At 39.8% G+C, this 27,467-nt stretch overlaps 1 protein-coding gene across 8 annotated transcripts in view; it reads left to right on the top strand.

Moving 5' to 3' along the window:
- ctnnd2b (catenin (cadherin-associated protein), delta 2b) overlaps positions 1-27,467 on the top strand; it is a 160,999-nt gene that overhangs the window by 110,120 nt on the left and 23,412 nt on the right. For all 8 annotated transcript variants that reach the window (XM_032566244.1, XM_032566242.1, XM_032566246.1 and 5 more), the window contains 5 exons: positions 1,718-1,850; positions 9,624-9,837; positions 18,763-18,949; positions 24,802-24,919; positions 26,067-26,249. In XM_032566244.1, coding sequence (XP_032422135.1) covers positions 1,718-1,850; positions 9,624-9,837; positions 18,763-18,949; positions 24,802-24,919; positions 26,067-26,249 — 835 coding nt within the window. The remainder of the gene's footprint in view (positions 1-1,717; positions 1,851-9,623; positions 9,838-18,762; positions 18,950-24,801; positions 24,920-26,066; positions 26,250-27,467) is intronic.

Below are 27,467 nucleotides of genomic sequence, written 5' to 3'. Positions count from 1 at the left end.
GCAAACCAGAATAAATATAAAATTTTAAAAAGAAATTAGACATTAAGTTATTCATAAGATTTTAGCCTTTTTAAGACTTTGTTCCTCCATTATTACATAGCTTTTTTTCTTTTAAATACTTATCTTGGGTACAAAATGATTTGCAGACAGGTGGAGAATAACTGTAGGGTATAAAGGGGGAGTATGTTGTGTGTCAAAGCCACCAAATCAGTTCAAGTTTGTACACGCAAAGAAAAGTCAAGAACTACTCACATTTGAGTGAGTCATCTTTGAAAGTTTTGTTCCTTTCCACTAACAAAACAAGACGGCACGAGATCTCTAGTTCATAAGAAAGAACCGAAACAAGATTTTTTTGTTAGATTTTTAGGTAAGCTGTATCATCCCAGTTTGTTGTCCTTGTAAATCAAACAAAACAGCGCTTTAAAGTTTAGTAGTCATTGCAAAGTAATCCGTTACGGGTTTGAGTATTTGCTATTTATGTTTGTCTAATTTTGTTTTGATCCTAATGCCAAAGAAAAAGTTTCCTGTTTATGTTTCCTTCAACTGAAAATATTGGTTTCTGAGTCACTGTCAGTAGTGACTCAGAAACTTAGGACTGATGAAACACATACAGGTTTCATCAGTCCTATTGTTTTTATATTTTATATTTGGACCAGAAATACCTCATCTTAAAAAAATAATTTTAAATTCCCTATATCTTAGTGCCTCTAGAAGGTTGTTCCGTCATCACCGCCTTTGGCTAAGAGTCACAGTATTCTGCCATTGTGTCAAAGTTTCTTCTTTTTTTTACCAAATACAGACAATTCTGATTCAGAAATGATTTTAAAATGGTGGATATTTTAGTTATATTTGACCACAGTCTAGCATAGCTGGAGATGAGTCTGAATCTGAGGACTTTGTCAACACGGCAGAGAAACTGAGGAATTAATTTCTTGTTTACTTCAAAATAGTCATTTTCAAAGGAAGAGTTCTCAATAAGAGCTAAAATTCACCGGTCAATATCAAACACATTCAGAAACCAGACAGGGATTTGTGAGATTCATTTTACTTCAATTATATATATATATATATATATATATATATATATATATATGTAATGGCATTTAACATTAGCAAATATGTACCACAAAATCTCACTACATGTAATTCATCCCATTTCTGAAGAGTTTGACATCATTTGCTCTTCCACAATCCCACATTTACATAAACTTCATATTTTTGACTGTTTGTTCCTATTTTTTTATGTTTTAGTGTTGTGTTAATGGAAAGCATATTCAAAATAGGGCTTAAGTATGCACATACCCAGTGAAAAACTATGTAATTTTATTTATACCTTCCTGAAATGTTGCCATGCGTTCGCTGCCGCTGGAGTCCAAGGGTGTGTATAGACATCGTAGAAAAGATTTAGGTTTCCTGAACATCATGACAAAGTTATAAATGCTGCATCACATGGCAGCTGTTGTGTGGTGAGGGTTAAATAAAACGAAACACATCTTCTCAAGTTGTTGGCACATTGCCAGTTTGAAGTGTTGTTTAAACACATCTTGTATTTTCTTCTCCTCCTTGTTTTCGGTTCATCTTCAGCCTGCGTTTGTGGCCCACTTTTTCTGTTAATCCCCGTTTTCTCATGTGTGTTTTAATAGGATCGCGGTACAAAACCAAACTGCTCGGTAACATGTAACATTTGTGTTGTGTGCGTGTGTGTGTGTGTCTGCAGGGAGTTTGGCTGGAGGGATCCAGAGCTGCCGGAGGTGATCCAGATGTTGCAGCATCAGTTCCCGTCGGTCCAGTCCAACGCTGCAGCCTACCTCCAGCACCTCTGCTTTGGGGACAACAAGATCAAATCTGAGGTACTGAACTCTGAAAGGGGGAACAGCTCAGGAACACTCTGTCCTAGGAGGAGATATTTTTGAGCTACTGTACCTTTAGCGTCTTCTAGGTTATGATCAAATAACCTAGAAGACGGTTCTAGGTTTTTTTAACCTAACAGGGAGTTTGGGAATTCATTGGGAAATAAGTTATTGAAATTCTAATTATTCATAGTCCTGGTAGATTTAGATGTTGTAATCTAGTCAGCTTTAAAGTAATAGTAACAGTCTAGAGCAGAGGTATCAATCTCCAGTCCTCAAGGGCCGCTGTCCTGCAACTTTTAGATGTGCCTTTGCTGCACCTCACCTGAATAGAATAATTAGGTCATTAGCAAGGCTCTGGAGAACTTATGTACACAAGAAGGAGGTAATTAAGCCATTTCATTCCAGTGTTTTGTACCTGTGGCACATCTAAAAACTGCAGGACAGCGGCCCTCGAGGCCTGGAGTTTGAGACCTGTGGTCTAGAGCGACGCAGCCTGAGTTCTGATCTGAACCTGATGCAGTACGTCTGGAGATACCTAAAGATTAGGGTGGAGTCAAGGAGACCTTCCAACATAAACAAAACATTTGAGCTTATGACAAAATGTCTGATTTAGTGTGACACTTTTTTTTTTTTTAAAGCCAGTGAAAATATTCAAAAAAGCTTTTCAGCAACTATGAGCATTTCATTGGCTCATTTAATCGGAGGTAAAGGAAGAAAAGGGTATAAATAATTTTCAACATGCCAATTGTTTTGTAAAATATGTAAATTGTTATTATTATTGGTAGTAGTAGTAGTAACAGTAAAGTGACATGCAGAGAGGTTTGTGACTGATGCGGCACTCAGGATGTACAAATATAGAGAAGCTGAATTAGATACTTGTATTTCCCTTTTGGCCTTAATTCAAAAATGTAGTTGTTTTAAAAACTTTTAACTACGCTGTAAGCAATCCCATACTGTTCTACAATACAATAGCAAGACATTTAAAAAAACAACATTTTTTTCTTTCTTTTCTTTTTTTACTTTTAATGTTTGCATTTGCCTGATCTCTCTTGTCTTTTTTTTTTTTATTTAACTGAAAATCATGTGTGATCTTACTTTTATTTGTACATGAAGTCCACGCATCTGCATTTCAGACTCAAGTCTAACTTCTCCAAAGTGTTCATACTACTTCCATCGAGAAGAAACGTGTTGGTAAAATTCAAATATAACTTCGAGTGCAAATCTGCTGGGGATTTAGATTGTTGTTGTTTTTGTTGTGGAAATGCGTTAAACCTCATTAAGGCCTAATGTCATGTACCAACTGGCAACTCCGGTTATTATTTACGCTAGATTGTGTCAAATAATGTTTAACTCCAATTGAAATCCACAATTTTCCCAAAATAAGTATACACAGTCAGAATCCAACCTCAAAATGCAATAAGAACATGCGTTACTGTGTATATATGTGTGAATCTCACTTCCAGTGATTCTAATAACACGATGCATCAGCGCCACCACAGAAGAAAACTTTGTTTGGTTTCACTCACTTCACCTTTGAATCGCCACAAATCTTCACCACTTTTTATTTTCCATCCCATCCTTACTTCTTTTGGGGCAAAATGTCAATTCACTTTTACAAATTAAGAGCACACTTAGAAAGTCCAGGGGATACTTACATACTTACACTTATTTAGCAACCCAGAACAGGGATTAGAACAAACTTAGAATCCAGAAAAACTACCTTAGCAAAATTACGCTTTAGACTCCTATTCTTCCAACCCAGAAAAGAAATTAGACCAGAGGATACTTACTTCTACTTATTTACCAACCCTGAATATGAGTATCTAGTTTATTTACTTTGGATCAACGTTATTAGTTTTTTCTTCTTTTGCTCTTTCCTTTGGTTTGTTATTTTGTTATTTCCTTTTAATTCCTGTAAAGCACTATGTATTGCCTTGTTGCTGAAAATGTGCTATATAAATAAAATGACCTTTTGCCTTACCTTCATCAAATTTTCCAATAACATTGCCGAAGTCTTTTTTTTTTTGCCTGAACTCGGGCGTCTCTTTGAAAACCCGTTTTTCTCTGCGTCAGTCGTGGATCTGCCTCCGCTCCGTGGAAGCACGCGGACTTCTGCAGCACAGCTGTTTGCGTTCGCGGTAGAGCCGAAATGGGAAGATGGATAATGATCCGGAGCCTGCGGGGAGGGAAAAAAATAAATCAAATAAAAATATGCTGCGCTTTCATTATTCCTCAGTCTGTACCTTCTGTTAGTGTCAAAACAAAAGCATAGAGAAAACACACAACGGGGGGGGGGGACACTTTATATGCATATGTTTCTGTTTGGAGAATCGTGTTGCCTGACAATGCAACGCAATGGTTGCTTTAAAATGGTTTCACTGATTAAATGTAATCAAAATAAACTGGAATCAATAAGTCAGTTGTCAACAAGTAACCAGAACCGAGCGGCCTCAGATATATTTGTGTAGGTTCTTGACATAAATGCTAAAATATTCTAATTTTAAAAACCACATATAGTAATGATACTCCATAGGCTTACCTGTTACACATTTGGCTGCACTGTCTCACAAACGTCAGTTTTTGTGGTATAACAAATTTTATTTTAGTGAGTTATCGTTAAGGGGAAGTAAAATTACATGGTCTTCAATTGGTTGAAAATTCTGTTTAACTTTAAGTGTGCCATTGTTTTCAGATTCCATTTAAAGGAAGGTAATTTTATTTATGTAGCACATTTTCAGCAACAAGGCAGTTCAAAGTGCTTCCACAATGAATTAGAGGACGTGCAAACAAAACAAGAGAAAAATGAAAGCATAAAAAGGTAAAGGTATAGAACTACGTATTGGTTCCCCATGTTTAATAAGAATAAGAATTTATAAACTAGTGGGAGTTTGTCTGGATTCTTGATCTGATAAAACTAAAACTACATCTTGGTTCTCCTTCTTTGAGTCTATAAAGTAGATGATCCTAAATGTTGATCTAAGTTAATGAGTAGTTTATCTAGATAAACTAATAGGAGTTTCTCTGGATTCTAAGTTTGTTCTTATTTCTGCTCTGGCTTGAGTGAAGTATATAAACTAAATGTTCCTGTTCTGGATTGCTAAGCAGAGTAAGAATAGGTCCTCTGGATCTTTCTCTTTTTTTATGATACCGCTTAATAAAGTTCAGTGCCACCATTTGTCTTCAGAAGTCATTTAATTAGCATAAAGATTAATCCTATGGACTCCTAAACCAAGACCATCAAACTCAATCGCCAGGCGAAGTCCGAAACTACATTCTGAGCTGAAGATTAGGGTGATGGCAAGGAGGTCTTCCAACCTTAAAGTCTCATTGCGAAAAAAATTAAATAAATAAATAAAGACCTAGCCAATAAAGTCCTTTGAGTGATTACCAAGTTTAGAAAAAAAATAATTTGATACCATAGTCAATCTAGATAAATAAGACTTTTGATTTGTCCGTTTTTGCTCAAATGTGTATTAAAATCAGCAGAGTTATCAGCTATTTTTGTTTTATTATCTTCTGGAAGACAGCTGTGTCATTTCCAGAATTACACTGTTTGGTTGAATAAAAAATAACTTTTAATCTAAATATGTGAAGAATAATATGTAGCTGAAAGTCTTAAAATCCTGAGCCGTGGAAACTCATCTTGTTCGTATTTATCCTGACAAATAGTTGGTCGCACTCCCAAATATGTCGATGTGGTTTCTATCAGCTTGGAGGCCAAACCTGAACTTTCTAACCTACATTAATCACACTATGTGTGGCAGATGACCACCACATCAAAATGTGGTGGTCATCGTCAGGACGATTTTCTGCACCAGGGTCATGGAAGCTGGTCAGAGTTGAAGGGAAGACGGATGGAGCTAAATCCAGGACCACCTGGGAGGAAAACCGGTTAGATGGTGTGAAAAACGTTTGTCAAAGTCCGGTACTGACAGAGTCTGTGGCGAAGCGTTGCTCACAGACTTTCTCCGTGCAATGTGTCTGAGTTTGAGCTGTTTTGCAAATGAGAATGTGGAAAGATCTGTCTCTACATGTTCATTTCAAAAATTATTTTATCTCAAAAGGGGGGGAAAAAAATACAAAGTCGTAGCTATAACTACAGGAAAAGGCGGTAAATCACGACCTGAACAAATACAAATTCACCCCAACTTTTCAGATTTTCATTTGTAAAAAAAAAAAAAGATTTAAAAACCACATAGTATTTTCATTCCTCTTCACAAATGTATAGTACTTTATGTTGATCCATCCAAAAAGAAAAAATGCAAATCTCAAGACATGACAAAAGTTGAAAAAGTTAGCCATAGACAGAGTTTACTAATTGTATTGTCTTATCAAGCTGAGACTGCTAATATCCTGGCCACTGTTATATTTATCACACTGCTTAAATATAAATTATTCCTGTGTGACAACACAACTTCATAACACAGTGCCCACATGCTATAACGACAGGTTGTAAATCTGACGACTGCCAATTTACTTTATTGTTATCCTGCCGTTATCTGTAACACCGAGACGTGCAAATGCATAAAATTGTTATTTAGTGCATTGCCTGAAGGCGAGGCGATTAGTCTCCGTTGGATGGGCGCTCCATTTGGCTCGTGTGTCTCTGTATGGCTTGCTGCTTCGCTCTGCATTAGACCATAACTCCCCGGCACAAACACCGAGCCTGGCTCAGACTGCCGTCTGGTTCCTGCTCCGTCTCCATCCTTCGTCTGGAGCCGAAGGATCCAGACGAAGGATGGAGACGGAGCTCTGTGTCCGGCAGAACGCTGATCCGTGTGTCTCCTCTGTGTCAACCCTGTGAATTTCAGTTCCACTTTATTGACGCTTACGGAGGCGACGGAAATGAGTCCGAACCGAGTTCTCCAAACAGCAATCAGGCACCGGCAACCGAACGCAGAGTGCGAGGTGAAACAAAGCGAGTAGACTGATGAAGTGTGGAGGAACTGAACTCTGTAGGCCAAACATTGTTTCGCCCTTCACCTCATTGGTGAAACGACACCGAGGGATATGTGTGACCTTCCGCCTGATCAGTCTCCCAGGAAGTAATACAGCTGGAGCTGTCTGTCATTTGTGTAATGCATCTAAATTTCTGAGGATCAAAACTATATTTCATAGTCCCATCAAGTGAATAAATGTGATCTGCCTTGAAGCGCTTACCTTTTTGCACCTATTTGTCTTCATTACTGCGCTGTGTTTTTTCCTGTCCAGTTCAGCTAAAGTAGAAAGCAGCCGTATTCTCCAGACTTATTCGTATCCCCACTTAAAATTTATGAAACGCATTAAAATAAATGCAACTTTTATTGAAAAAGATGGATTTTTTTCAATGCATCTTTTTCAGATGCATCACATAGAAAAACCCAAATCCTTTTGATTTCTGTAGATGTATTTAGTACAACAAAATGTTTTCTTTTATTTTCTGTTTTTTAAGCACATACTTTACTTTTTCATTAAGTTGATTACAATAAGAAGTAGCCTAGAGGTAGCTTAGCCACTCTTCAAAATGGAAAGGACAAGAGAACATGCTATTTTCATTAGCGATATGTGTTTTTGTCTTAAGTGTTTTGAATTGATTTATAGTAGAGCGTTTTTCAACTCCTCAACCAAACCATGAAATGGCTACAAATTATGTGGCAATCGGCACCCATATCCACACTCAGAGCAATAACTGTGCTACAACAATTTCAATTATTAATAAAAAAAGATGGACCAGGACCCAAATTTGCCTTGTCAACTCACGGAGCAATACGTATGTTAAGGCGGATCAGATCAAAACAATGCCAGAGCTCACTATTGGACAACAACAGCAAAAACAACAACTAGCTAACTATTCTCTAGCTGTGAAGCTAGAACTAGCTAGCTACATAGCTAGCTAGGTTTTGCCTGAAACCTAGATGTGTAGCTAGCTAGCTCTTTAAAAACAGAATTATGTAGCCAGCTAGCTAGCTAGCAGGAAACCATCAGAAAATGACATTCCTTCTTAAGTTGTTGTTTAGGAGGAACCCCTAGAAAATGTACACATTTTCTTAAACAGACAGATAGTGAACGTAGCACCACTTCCTTGAAACATGGTGTTTGCCGGTCCACACTGTCAATGTGATTTTCTTCAGCTGTCGCAGTGAAAGTGGTGGAATCATGAGTGGAAGTCGATTCTGGAAGAGTAGCTTTTAAAGGCTGCATATGTTGAGATGGATTTTTACCTTCCAGCTGCATTGAATAGGTATATGTAAAAAAATAAAATCTCTCTTTAGATCCCCAACCTACAGAACCAAAATCATTAGCCGTGGTACATTAATGTGTCTGTTACATAATTTACTTTACTTGCGTGTTTACCACACAGAATTTATAGTTCTGAGGCACCACTGAATCTGACACGTATAGCCGCTGGAGAACAGATTCTCCTCGCGCTGTTGACACGTCGTATGTGCTGCTTTTCACTTTTGGTTCACATCAAAATGATCACAGAGGATCGAAATGCCCGTCAGCTGTCAGCCATAAAGAGCAGCGTTGTCCTTTGAGCCCTCCCGTTCCACAGAGACATCTGCTTTTCAGGCCATGATTTCACACATAGTGGCAAAAAGTTACTCATGATGTTGTTGTAGTGCGAGGAAAGTGTAACCTCTCTACAAGTCAGAATCCTGTAGGAGAAATCAAACTTTGAGTCGATTACCAGTATCGGATCGCATGAAGCTGCAGGTGGTAGTTTTGGATTGAAATAGGGTTGTGTTGCAATTTTTGTGTGATAAAACTTACACATACTTCACTTGGATGATAGTTGAATTAATGTTTGAACAATGTAAGTTCAGTATATGAGTTACAATCTAAGGCCTCTCAGTTTTTACCTTTTATTTGGAATGAGTGTCAACCCTGCACAGCTCCTCTTTTTTTGTTAAGAGCTAAAAATGACTGTTCATGGAGAACAGCCAGTTTGCCCAGCATTTTTATTGTCTAGATGAAGAAAAGTGGTGTGGGCTGCACACACACACACACACACCCACACACCCCCACACACACGCACACCCGCCCACACACACACACGCCAACACAGCTGATGTAGAAGGGGCCTTAAAATTTGAGGCATTTGTAAGTAGGGCCGTGTAATTGTATTGATTCTACCATATTTATCAATATTTTTTCTCATAAAGTATTGATTTTTCATCTCCGAGTATTGATACATTAAATCCTACTTTGAGTTTTATGTCAAATTCACGAGTGAAATGACAGCTGTCACACGTGATATTTTTTGCCCAGTTGCACACGTACATTAAAAATGACATGTAATGAAACAACCAGTTACAATTAATTAATTAATTAATTAAGTGAAATAGATCAATTACATTATCTAATATAAGTGAATAAGAGAAAGAAGATCAGTTTTCTGCATAGCCAAATACACAAAGCCACACAATTAACATTTAAACAAAGCAAATGCATAACAAATGTATAACAAAAACATTTATTACACCAGTATTGCACCATCAGTTATAATAATCCAAGTCTATAGAACGGTCACAAAATCACTCTGTCCCTCCGAAATCTTTCAGAAAATCTTCAAAATGTATCAACTCGTATCAGTTGCTGAATATTGTGATATATATTGTACGTGAACAGAATATTGCGTATCGTATTGTGCTGTGAGATTAGTGTATCGATACAGCCCGTTACTGGTATATTATTTTCCAGTTTTGATGGAGAAAACATTCTGGAACGCGTTTTTTTTTTGTACAAGCTCCAACGTGTGCAGCTCTTTACTCTTTCCTTTGTGTGCAGATTCGCCGACAGGGCGGCATCCAGCTGCTGGTGGACCTGTTGGATCACCGGTTGACAGATGTTCACCGCAGCGCCTGCGGAGCCCTGAGGAACCTGGTGTACGGCAAAGCCAACGACGACAACAAGATCGCCTTGAAGAACTGCGGAGGGATACCCGCTCTGGTCCGACTGCTGAGGAAGACCACCGACCTGGAGATCAGGGAGCTGCTCACAGGTACCACACATCTGTCGTCTCAGCATTTTACTGTGAACTGAAACAAAAAGCTGCTCTTTTTACTTGGACTTGGATCTCAGTAGCAGAAGTGCGCTTGAGCCTCCTCCTAATGGGGTTTTTGGTTGCGTTTGAACTGGAAATGATCCTTCACATGCTACTTGCAAACATTTAATTTACTCGAGGTACACCTTGCTGCACTCTGAAAGGAGCTCAAAAGTATCCTCCCACACACACGCACCCCCTCACACAAAGAGATTGTGAGGAAACGTGAGGCTACAGTCACTACTGTGGCTTCCAGAACTGCCACTGCAGACAAACAAGTTATGAAATATGGATTTATGGCTCATTAATTTCAGCTGAGTGTGGGATGTAAACACAGAGTCATCAATCAATGCTTTGCTAATGTTTCCGTCTCGTTGCTACATTTAGATTTTACACCTATTGTGTGTATATATCGTATATATACACACATACATATATATAGATTTTTTTTTCTTAGAGTCAGAAATGACAGCTCTAAAAGAGGAATATGACTCAATTCTTAAAGCTGATCTTCACGGAAAATCCCCAGAGGAGGATGAGGAGGAGGTGTGTGTGGTTTTGGAGGGTGGGTGATTCCAATCCAGGGACTAAATGAGGAAATTATTGATTTCTCTTTGTGGCACCCACATTTTATGAAAACATCTTGCTGAGGTCTCAGACGTATGAAATCTGACGTGTAGCCTGCGCCGCTGAGAGCGACTGGCAGTTGGGAAAGGATACAGATTTCACCTCCGACACCCCAGCTAATAATTGCTATTGTTGGGTGTGTCAAAATGAGGACAGCTTTTTATATGCAGCTCACACTGCTTTAGAAGCAACCATTTTTGTTCATTTTTGTCTGGAAAAATAGCTAAAGCACAGTCAGACCGGGTGGAGAGGATGTATAAATACCAAATCCTGTCACATATTCTCAACTGGTCTCAGGTCTGGGTTTTGACTGGGCCGCTTTATCACAGGGATATGTTTTTGGTCTAAGCGATTCCACTGAAGAATGAACCTCCACCCAGGTCTCATGTCTTTGGTCGCCCCTGGTTCTTTTATTTGGTTCCTATCTACTCAAACCAGCTCCAAATCCCCTCGACATGATGCTGCCACCACCGTATTTTGCCCTTTAGGAGATGCCACACCTGTCAGATTCCTGTTACCACATCACACTGAGACAATCCTTGGTGTTTGGTTTGTCACATAAAATCTTGATGAAAGTTTTAACTTTATGGGCGTCCTGCGGTAAAAGGTTGGAATCTTCAAGGCTTAAAAATACAAAAATACTAAGGAACAAAACTAGAAAAAATGCTCTTTGCTTTGTAAAATGTAGAGACTCAATAATGGTTTTTATAAGTAGTTTATTTTAAGATGTTTTTCGTATGCTGCTGAAAGGAAAGTCATCAGATTTCCTCTATCTTTGCAAATACTCTCCATAAGTCAGAGACCCAATACAAAGTTCTAACAAATATTGTTTTTTTTTTTTTTAGCTCAACTTAGTCATTTCTGTATAAAATGAAAGCAGAACTATTTTTAAATACTGTATCTAAAGCTTCCAGTAGGCGTTTATTTATTTTAACTCAAAGATATTTTCCATCTTTGACTCGAGTGTCCTTGCAAACCCTCCTGAAACGAAAGCCGACTGCAGCCGTCCTTCGAGTCGCTCACTTCGCGCCGCAGGTCGACGTGGGATTCCGGCCGGGGGACAAACGCGTGAAGCGTCGGTTGCGCCGACCGGCGCTAACGGGACGTTGAGAGGCGTCGTCTCCTGTCCCTCTCCCCACAGAGCGTGAGCCACGTGTTACGTTTCCGTACATCGTCTTGTGTGTTTGTGAGCCTCGGAGAGGCGTCTGTCTTTCCAAAAAAAAAAAAAAAAGGAATAAAAAGAGTTTTGTATGCAGCGAGAGTGTTAAAGAAGATTACCATATAAATTAGAGCTGCAATTCGTGGCGTGGAGCACAGAAATCCCCTCTGTCACAAATCAGCTCAATGACCGACCGGACGCACGCAGAGCGCTCTGTTCTCTCTCCTTCAATGACCCACAGGAAGTCTCTCCTCTTTTCCTCCTCTCTTTTGCTCCAGTTGGATTTTTTTTTTTTTAAACTGGTCTGTCTTTTTGGTGGGATTTTTTTTTCCTGCCCGTCTCTCCATTGTCCTTTTCTCTCCTTTTTTGCCTTTCGCCATTCCTCGGTATCAGCAGCCTCGTCTGCTTGCTTCTCTTTGTCTGGTGAGCATTTTGAATCAGAATCACAGCAGGAAGTCCAGGTACCTGCCTCGTTGGCCACACACACACACACACCCACTGACCTACTCGTAATCACACAGTCATGTGTGACAAACAGTCTCTGCTGTTCAGTTACTCTCCTTTTGCTTCAGTGTAGTTACGGTTTCCTCTAAAAAGAAATCATGTGGGTGGAATAACAAATGAGATTTTTCATTGTGCAGAGTAAATATTACATACATATTCAATGTGGATGTTTAAACTTGAAATGTACCGCCTCCTGGACGCGTTCTTTAGACTCAGAAGAATCCTCTCTGCTTGTTAAGTCCAGGTTTAACATTTTGCACAGAATAATTGCGATCCGCAGTCGGCATGTGTGGAATACAAAAACAGACAAGTACAAGATCTTTGACCTTCATCTCTTGCCTTACAAAATGCAACAGCTGCACACATATGAAGAGGAAAATATAAACTTGCAATTTTACGGAAGCGTTGAACCGCCAGAGTTTGGGAACAGATTCAGGGGCAGCATTTCTTCCTAGAGAGAGAGTTTCTCGCTGGAACGCGAAAACGTTCTCGTCGTAGCAGGATGCTATAGCAAGAATCACTAAAACAGAAAGCTTCTTGTTATGAGATCATTTTTATATGTGGTTATAACAAGAAAGTTTCTCGTTGAAATGAGAAAACGTTCTCGTTACAACAAGATCAAGCGAGAGTTTCTCATTAGAACGAGATTGTTTTGTTTAAATGAGATGTAAAATATGCTCCTCTGACAGATTACAAGATGTTAGAAAGAGGTGAAGGGACTTGATATAACTCTCCTTTCCCTTCTTCCGCTAGACAACATCTAAAAATCCCAACTTGTTGCTGTTTGCCGCCTTTCTTATTTAAAAGAGAAGATCGTTTGGTTCTAATGAGCTGTGCATCTCGTTATAACAAGTTTCTTTAACCTCAATAAAACGAGCAAGCTTTCTAGTTCTAATGAGTTTTGCATCTCGTTATTACGAGGATGTTCTCAAGTTTTTCCCGAGCTACTACTACATTTCTTTCTAAGCTTATACGCTTTCGTACAATTTATATATTAGTTCCAGCAATAACAAAAAAAAGTGTCTACACTTTTCAGCTGAACTCTTCTCTGTATGAGGAAGCACCTACCAGTATTATGTGGCCAGTTTCTGTTTTTTGTTAAGCTTTGAAATGCTAATATATCCATTAAGATTTCTTTTTAAGACCAAATATATGAGAAAATAATCGTTTTTGCTATAAGCGGTCATTAGTCAATGTCTGGTTTTGGCCGTTTGAAGTTTCTGGAGATGTGTGTGGAAACGTTTGTGTCCGACATGTGGAAAAGCGCAAGTTGTGAGACAAATTGTAAAAGCCATAACAGTCACATCTCAGACTCTATAGAGACCCAAACCTAGCATGTTGGGAATGATGGTAATAATTTTTCTATACAAACTAAAAATAGACGGATGTCCATAGTTGTTCTTAGTCCAGCGGAAGTTGTTTCTGTTTTGGAGGCTAAATCTGTGGACAGGATAATTGCCTCCTGTTGGGTTAACACCGGGCCTGCTGTCCACATCATGGCAGAGAGTTTCCTGAAACCTGCTCTGCATACAAAGGAGACCCATCGATTACTTCACCGGCTCTCTGGTTGAGGCTCGCGTACAGCGGAAAGCAGGAACCGGTTTAAACTTTAGGACTTGTCGCAACATAAGGCGTCCGCCAGAGTGGCCTGTTCTTCCCTGACTCCCAATTCCTTTGAAACGTCATGGTTCTGCTGGTTATTAGATTAGGAACTCATCATCAATTTTTATTTTTAAACTTTTTTTTGGAACTCGTCAACCGATTTACATCTCTTCCCTTCTCCACTTCTATTGTGGGATTTTTTAAAATTTCTTTTTCCTGAACAGTGATTTGCTGATACCGGAGGAAAATGGCCTCTCACACCGTTTATGACGCGCCATCACCGCTCTGGAGCCGTTCCAGCTGTGAGAGCGCATCTCACGCCTGAGCGGTCTTCTGATTGGCTGACCCGTAGCTGAAAGAGCAGCGGTGGCCTGGACCTGACATTGCTGGCAGTACCCGAGTGAAAAAAAAAAAAAAAACTTGGATAAACTGAGTAAAACGAGTTGGATTGTCAATAGAAACGTAGATGTATAATGGCTTCATTTGGACCTGGAATCATGGATTAAAAGATGAAACTTTTAAGAAACAAGAAGTGTTCCGTATCTTAGGAAAAAAATAAAAATGAAGTAGCACTTTATTTATACTAAACATCTATAACCAATTGAATCTGCTAATGTAATATTGTTTATTTACATTGTGAACATTTTTGGATAAAAAGGATGAGAGCTGACGACTCAGAATGCCATCTTTCTACATTTTATTAAAAGCCAAACCAAAAACCCTATCCTCCCACAATGCACGAAGATGTGTCTGTCATTGGAGGGTTTTCTCATTCGTCACGAAGACCAGCTGTCATTCTGAAGGTCAAAGCCTCATCCTGGGGCCGCTTAAAGATGCAACACGTCACTAGCATAAAAAGCTAAACTGTACATACAGTGCCTTGCTAAAGGGTTCACAAAACGCTGCTGCTGAACCTCCAAAGATCCTTTTTTTCTTTTATGTTTCTCTACCTTAAAGTAACCAGAGAGACGTTAATTAGATTCTGTAAAATAAGCTATAATTTTCACTATGACAAAAACTGTAGCCTCACATCAAGCACCTAAAAACGCTTGACAATTTCAGTCGGAACAATAAGAGATGAAATATGGAATAGTCTGGGAGAACAAAAGACGCACAACGCTGCGATGGCCTAAACAGAGAACCGTGACAGGACGACGAATCCAAGCAAACTGCAAATCAAATGGGAAATGGCTCCGGAGACAAAGAGCGATAGCCGACGTATTCATTTCCCCTCCCTCTCGGTAGCGGCGCGGCCGCTGCCTCCTGTTGCCACTCATGATGTAAGGCTGTGGCAATTAACCTCCTTCATCTGTCGGACACTCATTGCTCTCTCTCTCTCTTTCTCTGTGTGTGTGTGTGTGTGTGTGGGTGGGTTTGTGTGTGTGCGCGTTTCTGATCAAATCTAAAATCCCGTTGCCTCTCACCTCGGGGAGATGATGTCATTCTCTGCACAGCGAGTGGCGACGCTGGCAAACAGCTGAATTTTCTCCAGATAGTCAAGAATCTCTGCCTCCGCAGCTGCAGCTATGACATCATGCATTGCATTTCTAATTACACGAAACGTAGTTATTACCTACTAAAGCGGGGCTCTGGTAAAACACGGCTGTGGAAGTGCCGTGTTTTACCAGAGGGAGATTTTATTATTTTTCTTTCTCATTAGATGTTTTTTTGTTCGTTTTGTTTTTCGTTCTGCGCTTTAAACATACTCTCACAGACACCGGAAAACAGACGCAAGACTCTGCGGAGAAGGTGATGTCTCTGGTGGAAAGGTTTTAAAAGTTATAAACTCAAACTTCAGAGAACAAAATGGTGAGATCATCTCGCTGACCCGCCAGTCGTCAAAACAGACGTGCAACCACGTGACTGAGGGTTTTGTTGGAATAAAACTCTGTCCGACACTATAATACAGCGTTTCTGTAGAAACTTTTCTTTAAACTACACAGTAAAAACATGTTCAGCATAATTATGAACAGAATCGGATCTCATTTTTTCATCAAGATAGCAGAAAAATCTCCAATCTGCACATTTAGCAGATAGATGCTACAGAAAAATGCTTGGCACATACAGTTTTTTCAGATAATTGCACATACTGAGTGGTATGTGCAATTATCGGACCAAAACCGACAACAGAGCAGTGACTGAAGGGGAGAAAGTTGGGAGGAAACAAAATATGTAAAGCCCTCTATGTTCAATTGCCAGAACATCTGTTTCTGAGGAAAAACACCCGCATATCCGGTGCTGTCCTGCATGTAATACATATTTCAGAATCAACGTTATTCGCCACGTTTGTGGGTACAAACAAGGAATCTGATTTCAGTTTCATCATTAAAGTACAAAGAAACATTTAGTGAGTAAAAACCACCTGGATAGGAAAGGACAATAGCAGCATTTAATAAGGGAGTGTGAGTGTGTGCCACCTTTTTTGCATTACACACACACACACACATATACATTTCCTACACCAAAAGAAAAGCAGTCTACCAAAGTTTGACATTTTGAATGTTTTTAATCAATGTAAAGCTATATGTTTAACCCAACCACCCAAGCAAAGACCTTCACCTGAATTTCTGTGCAGCCAAGAATGACGATTCCCTCAGAAAAATCTTTCCTATTTCAAGTTCAGATATTTATTTTATGGTTACATGATTTTTTATTTTTTTTTAAAGTATCTAGCTAATGAATATCTTAAGAAAAATAAAATTAGATTGCAAAATTTAGCGCCACAAGCAGCACACCCGTTTTGTCCCGATCGCCACGAGAAGCTAAACTCTCTAAATGACGAAGCCAAAAGTAATTTTGCAAATGTGTTTGACCCCCAAACAGAAGCCGTCCGCCTTACAAAAAAAAAAAAAAAAGAGAGTCCAAAGTGCTGATGGGGTCAGCTTTGATTTGTCAAGGGGCTTGTCAAAAAAAACACACTCAAAAAAAAAAAATGAACACACGCACAAGTAAAACCAAAAAAATCCTATTTACAGATAAGAAGAGCCGTAATTGCGCAGGCACTGTTGAACCGAGGGTGAACAGCAAGAGGCCTGGAGAGCAGGACGCCTGGCTCCAGTCGCGTTAAACGCTCACAGACAGAAAGGATGCATCGCCACCATGGCTGTAATTACTGTCATTAAGGAACAGGGTCAATAATGTACAGATATGACTACGGGCTGACACTCAAAGGAAAAGCATATAATTACACCAATACAAAGATTGTAAGATAAAGGTCAACGAGAGCGACGACGTGCTGCATCAACGTTCTCGTCGTTTGTGTACACTCAGGAAGTCAGAGTGATTAATAGTAAAATACGGTGATTTCCCTCATTGTCTCCCCCCTTGTTTATTTTCTAAAACGTTCAGCATACTTATTCCAAACAACAAGAGAGGTGTTCTCCAGAGAAAGGAGGCCTTTTTGTCCGTTCTGGTCAAAAGTGTTTTGTAGTTTGTGGCGGCTGGCGGTAAGGGTAATTGGTAATTGGTAGGCAGGAGAAAAACTCCACTTTCTTGGTTGGTTGGTTGCTACATGGTGAATTCAGGAGAGAATTAAGAGGAGGGATGGGGAGAGCTGCAGCGGTTCTTCGTTCAGTGGATTTACTGTCTTCGCTTTCTCTTTCAAACAAACACACACTCTCTGTGTCGTTTAAAGAAATGGTGTTCAGAATTGTCTTTGGGTATCACATTCTGATATTGTTAAAGTATATTTTAATGTGTTGACATTCAAAAAGATGCAGAGCAGCAGACTTGGGCAATATTTTAACTAAGGGTGCACAATATTATCAGCACGGTATCGGTATCGGCCAATATTAGCAGTAAAATGTAATATCGGACGTCAAAATAACTCAAGCTGTTGTTTTTATGAGACAATGATGCCTGCAGAACAGCACAATGTTTGAGTGTCATCATTGTCTTAGAGAGCAAATGTCATGAATAAATTTGACATTACACATAATGCAAGTTAAAAGTGTTACATTTTCAACCTCTTTCTTACCTTTTTAGCATTTGCATTTGGTAGCAGGCTAAACTGATGAAGATAATGCCGTATTTTAATCCACAGTAGTTTCAGTAAGTTTCTATAGGAAAGAAATATTGATATTGGTATCGGTTATCGGCCAAATGAGATTTAGTATATCGGCATATCAGATATCGACCAAAAATCCGTTATCATGCTTTCCCAATTTTAACAAGTTAGTGGTATTTGCACAGTTAAAGCATTGTAAAATAATATTTTTTTTCTTTAAAACAGAAAAGCAAAAACTACTCTTATTGCAGCAACACCTGTTGTAAAAAAATGTGTTCATTGATTTCCTGCAGAACATACTGGAGATATTTTTAAACGGCTGCTAGCATCTCTAAAACCTAGCATGTCCCACAGAAGAAAAAAGTCAAAAGCTGCGAAAAATTTTCTACTTTTCTTTGTTGGGCCTCTGTATTTTTTTCTCTTGAGAGTCTTGGTCATTGCATCATGCCATGCAATATAGCATAATATACCTGTGCTTCCATTATTTTGTATCCCAGTTGCCAGCCGACCCCTAAAATCTGTAAAATAAACACTCTGGAAACGTAGTTGTAGTTTCCAGGCACTTATTGCACAGAACATCCGTCCATTTAAAAAGGAACAATAATAAAAGCTTTGCGCTAATAATATATGGATGGTGTCTTGCTGAACTGCATGTCTGTCTGTATTCACATCATTCTAATTATTAATGGGCCATATTTCTAGACGTTTGTGTGCTCAACCCCTGATTTAAAGTTTCCAACTGGGAAATTGATTTTCACCCGATTTGAGCCGTCATCATAATCTGCGATTATAAGTGTTAAATGTTTGTTGTATTGGAAATTTTATAACGCCAACATGGCTCTGATATTGATCCCTGTACTAAACCGGTAGTAGACATGAACACTAGGTCAAAGTCCACACTAAGGTCTTTCAAAGGTTCCAGGTGTGCGGTCGACTTTCTGCATGTTTTCCGTTCTCCTCCATCTCTGCTCTGGTTGGTCCGCAGGCGTTCTGTGGAACCTGTCGTCATGCGACGCCCTGAAGATGCCCATCATCCAGGACGCCCTGGCCGTGCTGACCAACGCCGTGATCATCCCGCACTCGGGCTGGGACACGTCCCCCCACACCCAGGAGGACCGCAAGCTTCACCTGCACTCCTCCCAGGTCCTCCGCAACGCCACAGGCTGCCTCCGGTCAGTTCTTAGATTTTTATTTTTTTTTGTCTCCATCTTGTACCTCAGATTTCTAGTTGACACTTTGCAGAGCTTCTTCTGTTGTACACTTCTTCTTCTTTTTCTCTCTCTTTCTTATTAAGCACCCAAACAGAAAAGAGTCTGTCAGACTAACACAGTCATATATTTTTAGAAAACATTCAGTGTTATTTATTTTGTTGGGTTTTTTTTACCAGCCAACACTCAGAAAACTGAAAGACTTTGCTTCATTTCTGATGACTCACCAGTGTAGCTGCTCGGTTTCTCGTTGGTTGTTCAGTGCAGTTTGGAAAACGTGAGGTGGGCAGCAACTAGTTACATCCACTCAGGAACATTTACTTGAGCAGAAAATGATTTTAGGAGTTATGTCTATGCACGTTGCTTCTTACTTTTACTTGAGTAATACCACTGTGAAGCATCGCTACTCTTACTTGAGTGAAATGTCTGGATATGCTGAGTAACTTAAGCGAATGAAAAGCAAACATGTTTTAACCAAAAATGCAGCAGACACAGACAGAAACCTGCAGCTTTACATCAAAGTGAGACTTCTTGTTTTAATGTTCAGTTTTAAGTTGGAATAAATAAGTTAGTGTGTTGAATTCATGTAAAAAATGTTTGTGTGTTGTTTGGATTACTAGAATTTGCACAAAATTTAGAATTTTGTACGTCTGAAATTATTTTAAAATGTCAAATCAAATGGTTTTTTGTTTTTCTATCAGTTTCTCAGTGCTTGAATAAACATTTTACCAAATACTTTTTTTCATTTTACTCGACTAAAAATATGTCAAAATACCACAACTTTTACTCAAGCACAATTTTCATGTACTCTGCCACCCACTGCTTTTTCTCTAACTAAATATGCAAACTGAACTGATTATACAGCTCTAGAAAAAATTAAAGAGACCATTTAAAATGATCTCACTCTGATTTTACTTTTTATAGCTCTATGTTTGAGTAAAATGAACATTGTTCTTTCATTCCATGAACTCCTGACAACATGTCTCTGACATTCCAAGCACAAATTTAGTATTTATTTGCAGAAAATGAGAAACGGTCAAAAAACGAAAAAAGATGCAGCGCTTTCAGACCTCAAATAATGCAAAGAAAACATGTTCATATTCATCTAGAAACAATACTAATGTTTTAGTATTGTTGAGTATTGTTAGGTTGAGAGTATCTCCACTTTTAAAATATATAACGTCACATAACATAAGGCTGCCTTCCTGTCCTTTTTAGGAAGACTTGCAGTGTGCTATGAACAACAACAACAAGTTCTGCAACCACTTTAAGTGTGACAGCCCACATTTAAATGGGGAAGCATCCATTTAGCTCTTTAAAATGTCTTCATTCATCTTTGTTCATCTAAAAAACAAAACTCCACGCTGCCACACCTTTGTAGATTAGCTAACTGCTGCCTCTATTTTCCAACAGGTTTTCTGGTGAGACATCGTCACAAAACAATATTTTGTTAAAAGAAAATGCGCTTTTAAATCCAACCATTCTTCCATCCGTCCCTCCATTCAGGTCTCCTCCTGTTTTTTATCCATCCTTTTTCTTTATCCTTCATTCTTTGTCTGTGGTTTTTTTGTGCAGGTTTTACATTTAAAGCCTGACCACCTGTAAAAAAAAAAAGAAAAAAAAAAAAGATATGCCCCATTACTTCCTGTTGAAAAGAATTTCTTTCATGTTTAGTCTGAAAAATATGAAAAAAATGTGCAGGAACCCTGAAGGAGAGTTTTTCTGCATATTTCCGGATACAAACGGGGCAGAATTTGGGTGAAAATAGTGGCTTGAGCACGACTCCGTCTCATTCTCCACACACAAGCACACACACACAGCAGGACACTAACTGCGTGTGTGTGTGTTTTCTGTTTGTCTCTCCGTCCAACCACGTGCGGGTTATTAATCTCGTCACTGTACACTTGTGGGGGAAATAAAAGGACACATCTGGTACAGTGGTGCGTGTGTGATATTGAGTCTGTTGGCGAGCGTGTCGGTGCGAGATAACTTTGAGCCGCTCGGCTCCCCAAACTCGAAGGCCTAATTTATCCTTCTCACGCCTCGTTAGGGAATGCTGGGAGTCTGATTAAAGATTGAATATTTCATGGCGGGTTTGGTCTATCGCCGGCCACCTGCTCTCTCTTTTTCCTCGCTCGTTCCATCTTCTATTATCATCCGCAATTTCTCATTTTCCCCTCTCTCTCTCTGTGTACCCCCTCTTTGGTCTCTCTCTCTCTCTCGTCACATTATCCTGATACTTCCTTCTCCATCGTATTATGCCCTCTTTTATCCGTTTTCCCTTCTGCCGTTCCCTCTCCGTCGCCGTTTCTACTCTGTCGTTTCTCACTGCCTCGCTCCTGTTGTGTCAGCTAACAAGAAGATCTGGAGTTCTGCGCGGAGAACGGGGCAGATGCGATGCAAACGCCACAGCGGCTAATAAGGAGCATATTAACCCATTTACTTTGAGCTTTTGGAGGCTTTCACTCCTTTAGGAATCATCCGGTCTTTTTAACTCGCTGCTTAGGCAGATTAAAGGGCTCTCTGTTACTAAAAATGCAACAGATTGCTGTCTTTATCATTTCCACTGCCACAGTTTGCACGTCACTTTCCAGCCCTTAGGTAAACTAACATGGACGGCCCAGGAAAAAAAAGAAAAACCCTGGAGGTCTTTTCCTGTTATCGCTTACAGAGAAATCTTCCGTAACCAGACCTAACCATCCCAGCTCTGAATCAGCACCTGCTCTAGTCTAGTCAACACTGAGACCACAACATGGCAGCAAGGTTCTTTGCAGAATACTGCCTGTGGGGGATTTGTGTTTCACAGAGTAAGATCGCAGACAAACGTCCAGGAAAGACCTCTTGAAATGAAACGGTACCAGGTTTCCTTCTGAACGTGTACAGCCATTCACTGCAAGGAAAACGCAGCATTTCCTACTGTAAAACCTCATTTTAAGAAAATCCCACCATGTTAGATCTCTACTTTGCACAGTTATTCAAAATGGATAGAGAGATTTTTTTTTTTTTTGTGGCAGCAGTACGTTGGGAGTTAAATCACATTTTCATTTGAGTGAAAAGAAGCTCACTTTTAGCCACAGCGTTATCTGTTGGGTGTAATTTCTTATCTGCCTTGTTATTTTGATCCTCTACGCTTAAAGATCAAATATTGAGAGATAATCTTTGCAGCTCGGCTGCATTGCAAAGGAATCACTTCACTGGAATTCATTACCTCTAACCAACTGAGGGTAATTAATTTCAGCCTATAAATAGACAGGAGACCAAATATAATATTGGAGAAATCGTATGCTTAAAGCCAGTTGAAAGTGGATCTTGTTTGTTACAATTTGGATGTTTCAGGTGGCTGTTTATTCTGATTTTGTCATGTTGTTCACTGAACAGGTTATGCAGCTCTCTGACAGTGTCCTGCTGTATGTGTGTGTGTACATGTAGGGGTGTGTGTGTGTGTGTGTGTGTTCTGGTGAACTTGCATCACGACTCGAAGCAAATAACAGCCGGGGGGCGATGCAGCCTCAGAGGAGTACAGTTTGTCAACAACCTCAATATCTTTTTTTTTTTTTAGGCAGTTATTTGACTGTAGAAAATAAACTGAGGTTGTCGGAATCAAAAGCAGCTACCTCACTTAAACAGAACGCTACAACACCTTCACATTTCCCACTTGGTTTTCCACTAACGCAGTCAGACTTCTCATGAATCTGTCATGTGCAAACGGCGTCTGCGTACAGATGTCCACTGGTTTTGGATCAGCAGGTGAGTCCCAACTTTTCTGATGCTGTTAGATTTGGGTAGAGAGAGGAAGACTCTCCGCTGGAGAGGGAATGAGGAAATAAAGCAGGATCACTTTCATTCTTCCTGTCTTCTGTTTCTTAAAAAGTTGAATAACTACAGACCAAATGTTTGCCATAGAATTGCTTAAAGGTTTCTCTCACTGGATTATTCAAGAATTGACATCCGTCAAGCTTCCCTCCTTTCCTTCCTCTTGGAAATCTGATTCAGTGTGTAGGAAGCCTGATGGTTTTGTTGTGGTCACCATACATGTTTGACAATTATTTTACATCAATTTGACTTTCTTTGTTTGTAGCCAGCTATGTAGGAAGTTGACCGATAACTTTGGTCGGTTGCTAAGCTAGCTCAAACTTTAGTAAACAACATCGTCTATGAGCCCCAACTAAAGTTGGAAAGTAACTGTAGTTACATTTAATCAATTATACTTACTTGAGTAACTTTTTTGGGGGGGAAAGTACTTTTAGGAATATTTAAAATATAAATATTATATAATGTAAAAAAAAAAATTCCCAAAAAAGTATTTTTAGGAATATTCTTTACTGCTCTGTACTTTTTACTTTTACTTGAGTCATTTTACTTTGAAGTATCACTTCTCTTACTTGAGTAAAATTTAACACCTGCAGTTTTTGTTAAAGTTTCATAAGCTTTTTATTGAAAGAAACTGATTTGGAAACATTTTATTTGGTCTGATTTTGTTATTTTCAGTCACCGTATTTTTCGGACGACAAGCCGCTACTTTTTTCCCTCGTTTTGAACCAGGCGGCTTGTAGCCCGGTGCGGCTTTTCTGTGGATTTTTCTTCAACCACCAGGGGGCTCTTTAGCAGGATTGATTCACTAATCATTGGAAGTCAAAATTGGAAATCAAAGAGGAACATGCTGGGCGTGCCGTGGTGGCGTAGGGGATAGCAAGATCGGCTGTCGTGGGTTCGACTCCCGGACCGGCGATGTTTGCCGCATGTCTTCCTCCCTCTGCTTCCCCGTTTCCTGTCAGCCTACTGTCATATAAGGGACACTAGAGCCCACAAAGATCCCTCGGAGGGGCATAAAAAAAGAAGAACGTGCTAATTTTCATTCACAACAAGCCCATGCTAGCAGCAGGCACGACGGAGAAATGTTTTCAAACTCATATGATGCAGCTTTTATGTTGAGGAGTATCGATCTGGCAGTACAGGAGGGAAATAGAGCCGCTCGGCGTGAACGAAACCGTGGTTCGGCTTTGTAGACGGAGGGCTGCGTCCTTAATAAATCCAGCAGATTTATTAAAACGCAGCCCTCTCCTACCATCTGCTGGGTCCTTATGGAAAACCGAGAGCGGCGGAGATACCAGCGCTTTATAGCCCGGTGTGGCTTATATATGTACGTTTCCAGTTTTTTGTTGTTTTTTTTGTTTGTTTTTTGTTTATTGTAAGTGCGGCTTATAGTATAGTGCGCTTTATAGTCCAGAAAATACTGTACTTATATGAACTGTTGTCATGTTGGGCCTTAAAATGCAAAATTACCAATTAAATTTATATTTTTGTCCATCTGATTATGTAATTTTTAAACATTAAATGATTGATAATTTGATTAGCTACTCTGTACTTGAGTCTTTTTAACAGACACCTTTTTTTCTCGAGTCATTTTTGGATGGCAAATTCTTTTCTTTTACTTGAGTAAAAATTTGCGTAAGTAGCTCTACTCTTACTTGAGTCCAATTTGTGGGTACCACTCTGGCCCTCTCTGACCCCAACCAGGTGTGTGTTACGTTCACAGACAAATGAGCTCGACTCGAACAAGCAGAAGCTAAACAAGCTAAACTGGATAAAACAACTTGGGGAAAAACAGTTCCAGTCGCCCTGCTCATTATTCTCGTCTCACCGCTGACATGCACAGTGGCGCCTCGAGTGACGTAGCTGCAAAGAGTCAACATCACCTGATGCAAAATATGTGAAAACAAACATTTTCAACCTGAAGAGCTTTCCCTTCTTTTCTGTGCATTGTCGACAGCGGCAGACCGTGAACTTGTGTCCGTCTGTGTCTCTGTGTGAAACAGGAACGTGAGTTCTGCCGGGGAGGAAGCGCGGAGGAGGATGAGGGAGTGCGAAGGCCTCACAGATGCCCTGCTTTACGTCATCCAGACCGCTCTGGGGAGCAGCGAGATAGACAGCAAGGTGATGCAGAGACACACGGCAGGGCACACACACACACACACACACACTCCGCATACTATTAATAATCTGGTTCATACTTGCGTGAGTAGAATACCGTGTGCTTGTGTGACGTGTCGCTGTTTAAAACTGGCATTTGAATGACAAATAGACAAATAGCTTAAAGGAAAGAAGAAAAAAAAACAAATATAAATGCATGCCATAGTCAGATGAGATAAAAAGTGAAAAGTAGGAAATTAGCAGTGTCTCGACAGAGTAACATGGCAGCATCAGGCTGTGGTTGTTTTTCTATGCAGGACTTGAGAAATAAATATATTTTTTATTTATAGATTTCTTAAAACTTTCACGATATTATTACAGTAAAAAAATTTATTTAACTCCTCTTTCGTCGTCCTGTGGTCCTTACAGCCATGTGCTCGATCAGAAACAGCCAATCGGAGCCAGGGGGAGGGTCTTCATGCTGTCGATCATTCTCGTGTGTGCGCTGCAGTTGTGCAAATGGCGACAAAACAACTTATTGTTACAGAAAAACTCTTTATCCAGCCGTCGCCCATTGTGGGGTAACTAGCGTTAGCATAGCAGAAAGCAAGGGGGAGAGTGTGAGCAGCGCGTACGTGAGGGTGACTGACGGCATCAAGACCCTCCTCCTGGCTCTGGTGGGTTTGTCGTGTTTTCCATCGCCGTTCTTGCACACCATCGCCACGAAAGAGCTGTTTTTGAACCGCTGCATAATACGTTTTATTTTTTTCCCCCGCAGATATTTGTCAAATCTAGAGTGAGAAAATATTTAATAATTAATTAATTTAATATGCACATTATAAAACACATTAGACATGAGAAGTCTTTGCTTAGATTTAAACTGCTTTCTGTTATGTTATAGTACTCAGCCCGAACTCTGACACAGAAACATCGTTGGTTACTCGATGCCTCCCTGTGTGTTCCCTGAGTCACCTCTTCTCTGGATGATTTTTATTTTCTTTTTAAATCCTCCAAAAGATCAAAGTCTGTGACTGCTGACAGCTCTGCCACTCTCAACAATAGGTTTAGTGTGTGTGTGATCTCTGCGGCGTGTCTCACCGTGTTTTCCCGCGCCTCCTTCCTCTCCGTCTCCTCCTCACTTTCCCCTCCCGTCCAACCTTTCCTCCTCCAGACCGTGGAGAACTGCGTGTGCATCCTGAGGAACCTGTCCTACCGTCTGGCTGCGGAGACGTCGCACAGTCAGCAGGGCGGCTCCGAGGAGCTGGACGGCCTGTTGTGCGACACCGGTGGCAAAGACGCGGAGAGTTCTGGGTGCTGGGGGAAGAAGAAGAAGAAAAAGAAGGGCCACGACCAGGTGAGGAGATACGCAGGATGCGCGTGAGAAGCGGCTTTCGTTCTCGGCGCGGAGGCTGCTGCGCTCACGTTGTTATTTATTCATGACCGTCCTCCGAGTTCCTCTAGACATATTTAAGTTGTTTTTTTTTTTGTTTTTTTACTATTTTTTTGCAAAACCAAGGGTAAGAATGATAAAAATGTGTAGCTGGAATTTCAACTATTCAATTTTAATAGTCTATTTAAAAAGTGAAGCCATCTTAGAGCTGCTTACAGAAAGACAACAACTGTCTGGAGAAAGATACGGACTGCAGCAACGCTTTGCTTTAAATATTCATCAGCACGGCCCCCCGACAGCTGAATTTATTGATGAGTGTACATGTTTAAAAAATGATTTAAAAAAAAAAAACACAGAAACTAACACACATTTTCCATTTTGGGAAACTCTTTTATTGTCCTCTGATCGCTGCGGTGCCTTCTGGGCTCGTTTCTGACAAATCTCACCATCTCCGGCCTCGCCACAGCGCCGTTATCCGCCTCGCTTCCTCTTCTGTTCCCCATCAACATCAAACATCATTGAATTTTAACTGCAACGCTAACTTTTTAACGACACATTAAATGTTCTTTTTGCTCTTGAAGCCCATCAAGTTTTTATGACGATGCTTGTTGCAAACTGGGACTCATCACAGCTTTTTTTTAAAAAATATTATTATTTCCCTCTCTAAATATCTCAGTATATCTCAGAGTTCTTCTGTGATGTCTCCGCAGTGTTTGTTTAGTTCATCAGGGATTCTTTTTTTTTTTGTTTGGTTGGTTTTGGTATCATAAATAGATTTTTACTTAATTCTGTTATTTTGAAATTATGTTGTTTGAGCCTCTGTTCTTTTCACCGCTTACATCTGACTCATTTAGTACATTCTGCATTATTTGGGGCCAGAGCTGTGACATGTTGCAGTATAATTATATTTTTATTCCACAACTTAATCAGGATGTAATAAATGTAGAGCACCTTTAAAAAAATAATTCACTCCTGCTGAATTTTGTTTCCACATTTTTCTCACCGTATAGCCACAAACTGTAATGTTTCATCCAAATTTTGTACGATAGACCAACAACAAATTGGATAAACAGGTTCTGGTTATTGTAGAGCTAAGGATCTAGAATAGATCTTTCCTGCTAACTGGCATTACTGTCCACAATAACTCTCTGAAGGCTTTGATTTACAAAAGCACTTAATTCC

Source organism: Xiphophorus hellerii, chromosome 6, assembly GCF_003331165.1.
Source record: "Xiphophorus hellerii strain 12219 chromosome 6, Xiphophorus_hellerii-4.1, whole genome shotgun sequence".
Lineage (NCBI taxonomy): Eukaryota > Metazoa > Chordata > Actinopteri > Cyprinodontiformes > Poeciliidae > Xiphophorus > Xiphophorus hellerii.
This window is presented reverse-complemented; position numbering and strand designations above follow the sequence as displayed.